The sequence below is a fragment of the Nicotiana sylvestris genome, chromosome 3 (assembly GCF_000393655.2).
Source record: "Nicotiana sylvestris chromosome 3, ASM39365v2, whole genome shotgun sequence".
NCBI classification, from domain to species: domain Eukaryota; kingdom Viridiplantae; phylum Streptophyta; class Magnoliopsida; order Solanales; family Solanaceae; genus Nicotiana; species Nicotiana sylvestris.
In genome coordinates, this window is record NC_091059.1 from 69,720,877 (window position 1) to 69,728,219 (window position 7,343).

Genomic DNA, 7,343 nt, shown 5'->3' on the forward strand with positions numbered 1-7,343 from the left:
CAAAGTGGAGAGCGCATCGGCTAACTCATTATGAAAACGAGGAATGTACCTGAACTCTACCGACTTGAACTGCCTACTAAGATCTTCCATATGTTGCCTATAGGGAATAAGTTTGACATCTTGAGTTTCCCATTCTTATTGGGCTTGTCGAATAATCAAATCCGAATCTCCCATGATTAACAATTCTTTGACATTTTGGTTGATTGCCATGTTCATACCCATAATGCAGGCTTCATACTCAATAGTGTTGTTTGTGCAAAAAACCAAAGCCGGGTTGTGGTTGGATAATGCTGACTAGTGGGTGAGATCAAGATTGCCCCAATTCCAATGCCTTTTGCATTTACAGCCCCATCGAAGAACATTTTCCAAGCATTGGTGTCTTCTGATGTTATCTCAACTGAATTTACCTCTTCATCCAGAAAGTAGGTTCTCAAAAGCTGGTATTCATCATCAACAGGATTTTTAGCCAAATGATCCGCCAAAGCCTGGGCTTTCATTGCCGTGCGGGTGACGTAGATTATGTCAAATTCAGTGAGCAAAATCTGCCATTTAACTAACCTCCCTGTGGGCATTGGCTTCTGGAATATGTATTTTAAAGGATCCAACATGGTAATGAGGTAAGTGTTGTAGGCCAACAAGTAATGCCTCAACTTTTCAGCAACCCAAGTCAAAGTGCAGCAACTCCTTTCCAACAAGGTATATTTAGTTTCATAGCTTGTGAAGGTCGATAGATATTCTTTGATTTTGTCAAAGGCTTCCTGGCACTCGTCTATCCATTTAATTGCTACATCTTTCTTTAACAGCTTGAAGATGGGTTCACATGTAGAAGTCAACTGAGCAATGAATCGGCTAATGTAGTTCAACCTTCCCAACAGGCTCATAACCTCTTTATTGGTTTTTGGAGAAGGCAAATCTCGAATAGACTTTATCTTCGTTGGGTCTACCTCGATGCCCCTCTGACTGACTATGAATCCCATTTGGCTGGGTCCACATACACCTCTATCTCTTGGTGCATCATGTCATGAAAAATGGCAGTCATGGCCCTCATATAGGTTGCTCCGGTGTTCTTCAAACTAAAAGTCATGACTCTGTAATAGTAGGTGCCCCAGGGTGTGGTGAAAACTGTCTTTTCCGCATCCTCTTCATCCATCAACACCTGGTGATATCCTGCATAACAATCCACGAAGGACTGTATTTCATGTTTGGCGCAGTTATCAACAAGGATGTGGATGTTCGGCAAAGGGAAATTATCCTTGGGACTTGCTTTGTTCAAATCTCTGTAGTCCACACACACTCGAGTTTTTCCATTTTTCTTTGTTACTGGAACTACATTGGCTAACCATGTGGTGTATCAAACCACTTGGATCACCCCCGCCATCAACTATTTTGTGACCTCTTCTTTAATCTTGTCACTGATATTAGTTTTGAACTTTCTTTGCTTTTGCTGGACATGAGGATAATCGGGGTAGGTTGGCAACTTGTGAACTATCAAATCAACACTTAGTCATGGCATGTCATCGTATGACCAAGCAAACACATCTTTGAATTCAAACAAAAGTTGGATCAATGCGTCCCGGGTTTTTCATCTGTGTGAATGCTTATCTTGGTTTCTTTGAGTTCTTTAGAATTACCCAAATTAACTGGCTCGGTATCATTTAAGTTCAGCTTAGGTTTATTCTCAAATTATTCCAATTCTCGATTTATTTTCCTAAAAGCCTCTTCTTCATCATATTCCGGTTCTTGGTTCATTATTTCACAATTAGACAGCGTGTTAGGATCTGGGCATGAAGTCCCCAAGCATGTCATGTTATTTAAAGTCGTATTATTAGAACTAAAATAAGAGAAAAATAACAAAAATCAGAAAGAGTAGAGAGATGAACGATGAAATATTAATATCATTTCATTGAATTAGAAGATAACACGGTTTACATTGGAAATTAAAGACAGGAAACTAAAGAAAACATCCGAGTTACACCCTGAAATAACTCGTGATGCATAAAAAGTGGTAGGACTACACTATCGGGATTCCCGCTTGATTGGGAATAGAGTAACCTTCCAATTTTGTAGCTTGACACTAGGTCCCATGAATAGCATCTCAGCGATGCCTGAGCCTTCCCCTAGATGGACCATGTGGGTTTCATACAGCATCTGCCTCATAGCCCCACAGATTTCTTTAATTTCCTCAGCCGTGAAGGCCTCATCTTCCTTTTCCTCATTGTATTTATGCCTGACAAATGTTATATAAAGATGCAGAATCGGCTGAGGCAAGACCCAACCATTGTTCTTTCGTTCATCTGCCCATTTTCCATCAGCTGGCGTGGGTTGGAAACCTACCCCAAAGAACTTATCACTAGCAGCCAGAATGATAGGTTCGGCGATTCCTTGCAATGACATCTCGAGCCCCTTCCCGGGTTTGTACCCATGCCTGATCATTTCTTTGGCAACCATAATTGATGCATTTGAGAGAAAGGGTTGAGGACAAGGATTCCCTTTTTCACATTGGTCTGCGACCACAACCTCAAACGCTTGATAGACTATGTGTTCACTTCCTTCCCTAGCCTCAAGACATGGGACTGATGGGTCCCGGCAAATCGATTGCTCATCTTCTCCGCCAACTACAATCTCCTGATCTTCATGTTAGAATTTCACCATCTGGTAGAGAGTAGAAGGTACAACCCCTATTGCGTGAATCCAAGGTCTTCCCAAGAGAAAATTATAGGAAGTATCCATGTCCAAGACCTAAAAGGTCACTTCGAAGTCCACTGGATCAAGAGTCAAAATTAAATCAATCTCACAAATGGTATCTCTCTTAATGCCATCGAAGGCACGCGCATAGAAGTTGTTGGGCCTGATTCTCTCGGTACCGATCTCCATTCTTTGCAGGGTTGAGAGAGGGCAAATATCTACCCCAGAACCACCATCTAGCATGACCCTTTTCACATAATACCCCTCGCATTTAACTGTCAGATGAAGGGCTTTGTTGTGGGCGGGCCCTTCCGGGGGCAAATCATTCTTGCTGAAAGAGATATGATTAACTGCAAAAAACTTTTCCGCCATCCTCTCTACTGTTCCACAATGGTTTCAATGGGTACGTATGCTTCATTGAGAGTTTTGATCAACACTTTTTGATGTTTAGTTGAATTTATTAGCAAAGACAACAAAGAGACTTGAGCAGGAGATTTTCGGAGTTGGTAAACTATCTCATAGTCCGCCATTTTCATTTTCTGGAACAACTCATCTGCTTCTTCAACACTTACTGGCTTCTTGGGTGGGAAATTCTTCTTTATGGCATTATTCACTTCCTCCAGATTGAGGTATTTCTCAGCCGGGTTATTTTCCTGAACTTCTCCCGAGATCTCTTTACCTCTGTAAGTTACTACCGCATTGTTGTAGTTCCATGGAATGGCAGTGGGATCTGTCATGGGCCTTTGCGGTGCACGGCCAATAACCACGGTCTCATTCAGCCTTGGTGAAATTACTGGCCCCCGCACCACGTAGGTCCCTTCGGGCACATACATTTTAGCTCCCTTGTTTAACTCAAACCTTCTAGGAGGGCTCAATGACATCTGTTCTTTCTTGTGGCCTCGGGGAACATAGAGAATGGCATCTTTTAAGGGCGCTACCCCAGTTTCAGTTCCCACTTTCTTTTCTGTATTCTGAGGGGTAGGGTTGCTCTTCTTCTCCCCTTTGTCTCGTTTCGCGATAGCTTTTGGTTTCCTTTCCACATCGGCTTTGGCAATGATGGCTTTTAGAGCTGGGTCAAACTCTCTATCTTCACAAATCATTCCAATAATCAGCCTGTTGTTGTGAGCCGGTAATGGATTATTGGTTACATTATGAACGTTTTCGTCCTTTAGTACTATTCTCTTTTGTTCTGTTAGATTTTCCACCGCCCTCTTCAATGTCCAATAGTCATCTGTATCATGCCCTTCTGCCCCTGAGTGGTAAGCACATTGAGTACAGGCTCTGTAATCGGGTTACGCTGGGTTCTGTCTGATTTGGAGTACAGGCTGCAACAAACCCATCTGGAGAAGTTTGGGAAAAAGGCTGGAATATGACTCCCCAATAGGTGTGAAGTTTGCCATCTTGGGTGGTTCCCGGGCACGGAAGTTGTTCTGTGGATGTCGGGGATTATACTGGGCTTGGTGAAAAGGTACATTTATGTGAAATGGAGCTCGGTTTTGATTAAATTGTTGTTGTGGCCTAGCGTATGATTGGGCATTCATCACCGCGTATGGCTGAGGAACCATAGCATAAGCCACATCCTGGTGGGGGTAGTAATGTTATGGGGTTCTTTCAGAGAAATAAGGTCTGGGTGGTTTTCTTACACTTGAAGTTGCCATTGTCGCTTCTTCTTTCTTCTTTCGGTTTGCTACACCTCCACACCCGCCTTGAATTTCTTGGGAGGTAGCCCTTATAGCAGACTGACTCAAGATTTGCCTTGTCTTTAACCTATTCTCAACCATTTCACCGATTTTTATGGCTTCGGCAAACGGCTTCCCCATCGCAGACATCATGTTCTGATAATAATAAGCCTCTTGGGCTTGAAGAAAGACACTAACCATCTCTGTTTCATCCATTAGAGGCTTGACTCTGGCCGCTTGTTCGCGCCATTTGACAGCATACTCTTGGAAGCATTCCGAGGACTTCTTCTATAGATTTGACAATAAATTCCTGTCAGGGACAATGTCGATGTTATATTGAAACTGCCTGACAAAGTCCCGAGCCAGGTCATCCCAGATATGCCAATGAGATATATCCTGATCCATATACCATTCAGAAGCAATGCCGACCAAACTCTCTCTAAAGTAAGCCATGAGAATCTCCTATTTTCTCCCCGCTCCCCGCAATTGGTTGTAGTACCTTTTGAGGTGGGCTATGGGATCCCCATTCCCATCATATTTTTCAAACTTCGGGGTTTTGAAACCCAAGGGTAAATGTACATGCGGGAACATGCACAAGTCAGCGTAGGATACGCTCTTTTTCCCACTCAGACCCTGTATATTTTTTAGACTTTGCTCAATGCTTCTCATCTTTCTGGTAATCTCCTCTTGTTCAGGGGTTTTTGTGGTTTTCTCCTGCCCTGCAGTCAACTCGTATCGAGGCGACTGAGGGCAAGCATTGGTAGTAAACTAGGTAGGTTCCAGTGGGAAAGATGGTGCTTGAAATGTGAAGAAAGATGGATCAAAGCTAGGCCTGTGTAGAGTAGGTTGTGTAGCAGCTGAACAAGGTGGCGCAGTGAATATGTTTGAAGCAGAACTTGAAGTTAACACTTGGGGGCGAGCCTCAGAAGGTGTTCTAGCAAAGTGTCCTAAAATGGTAGGATATCCCAGTGGGGTATTTGGATAACTTATGGGGATGTTGGAGGTCCCACTTGCCCTCGGAAAAAGCTCAGGGAATCCAAGGATCGCAATTGGTGGTTCTCTTCCGTTGGCCCAGGCGTCCCACATTTCCATCATGTCGAGATGCAGAATTCTATTTTCCTCAGCAGTTGTTGACTCTGAAATTGGGATGGCCGAGATCGGACTATCCTCCGGAATAGGAACTGTTGGCAGATGACTTTCCGAAGACATTTCAACACTTCTTTTTGACCTCGTGAAGTACGGATGTGAAGCCAGACTATCACAAAACCAACCACCTTAATATAGAACATGCACTTTAATGCAGTAGACAACAAACTGGTCAGTTTGAAGAAATTAACACATAGGTAATCACACGTTGGAGGTGTGATGCACCTGTACAGTTGAATGTGTTTCTACATGTTTTGCAACGGTCGTATGTTTCATCCCGGCTTTTCTTTTCCCCAATTTTCTTTTCTTTCCATTTTGGCTCTTTGATGTTTCTCCTCTTATTCCTAGTTTCCTCTCCTCTTTTTTTCTTGCTCTCCTTTTTTCGTTTTTTTTTTCTTTGGCTCTCTATTTCTTTCTTTTTGGTTTTTCTTTCGGTTCTTTCTTTTCACATCCCTCTTTTATTTGAGTTATTTACAAATCATGACCGGATCCGATGAGGATTGCCTACGTATTACGACGTCGCAAGAATCAAATCATTACGTAGTTCAAGAAGATAAATGCAAAAAATAAAGAAATAATTTTTTTTTTGGGAATTTCCAATTTTCATTAATAAAGCCTCTACTTCACTGAATTACAAGAAACTCCAAACATACTTCTTCTAGGACTTTAAAACTTCAAACAGACTCAAGCCAAACTTTTTCTAGGAATCTAAAATTTCAGATAGACTCAAAACATACTTTTTAAAAAAAATAAAAGTACAGACTCGAAAAAGAAAATACAATCAAGAGTACATCAGTGCCTCCAACCCTGTCCTAGGGACACCAACTGGTCTTGCAGCGGGCCTATGCGCCAGGTCATTTTAGAGCCGATAGAGATCCTCCATTATCTGGCGGACAAAGATCATCACAGTGGCGAAGAACATGGATCTAGTCATGTCCTCACACTCACTGCATTTCATCGTGATGTAGTCGGCAATCCTTCTGACCCTTTCCCTTATGATGCCTTTTTATTGCAACAAACGCCCATCTTTCCAGCTTTCGCTCGGATTCTTGGCTGCTATTCTCAGTTGTCGAACCTGGGCTCTGAAAGCTTCATTTTCTTGAACTAGCCTTTTCCTCTCACCCTCAGCCTCTCGTGCCTGTAGATCATTGTTGAAGGTGACATTTCTCAACTCTTCTCGCAAAGCGTGAATGCTGGCTTGATATTTCTTTTCCTTTTCCCCTAGGCTAACCTTTCCTGAATTTTGTCAACAAAATCTTGAACATGGGGCCTTTTGGCAGGCCTCTCGGGTTCGGGCTCGGACTCTGGCTCATTGTTCACATAAAAACTTCTTTCAAACTAAGTAGCATAATTGGGATCAACTTCGCCCCTAGCCGGGTCTGGTACCTGGGTGTCACTTTTTAGATACCGATAGTCATTCCAGTCCCTTTGAACTAAAACCTCAGGTAGCGTTGCTTCTGGGTTTAATTCAATGACTTGGGTGCTTAGATCTGCATCTTCGGGTATCACCTGATATCTTCCCAGTTGTCTCAAAACTCTTTGTGGTGCATATGGTTGTATACTTCTCACTCCCATCATCATCAAGTAGTCCTTTGAAGTGGTCATGTATATGACTTATGTTACCGGGAGCCATCCTATGGTCCATTCAATTTGATTCTCTCCCAGTTTTCTTAAATAGGAAACCCAAACTTCAACCCCTTCTGGTGGTTTGTAGTCTTCCACCCTTTCCTCATATTTTTTGATGAAATTGTTCCCATCCGAAGCATAGCTCATGAACTTAGGATGACGGCGAAGGTGTTCGATTATCCACATTTGAAGAAGAACATTGGAACC

The 7,343-nt window shown here is 42.7% G+C and overlaps 1 protein-coding gene across 1 annotated transcript; it reads right to left on the reverse strand.

The window, feature by feature from the left end:
• Window positions 1-3,062: 3,062 nt before the first annotated feature.
• On the reverse strand, window positions 3,063-4,580 carry LOC138887503 (uncharacterized). Its single transcript, XM_070169261.1, has 3 exons — window positions 4,329-4,580; window positions 4,022-4,265; window positions 3,063-3,937 (listed from the first exon to the last, which is right to left on the reverse strand). Exons 1-3 carry the CDS (start codon window positions 4,578-4,580, stop codon window positions 3,063-3,065), a joined length of 1,371 nt encoding a protein of 456 aa, XP_070025362.1.
• Between the last annotated feature and the right edge of the window lie 2,763 nt (window positions 4,581-7,343).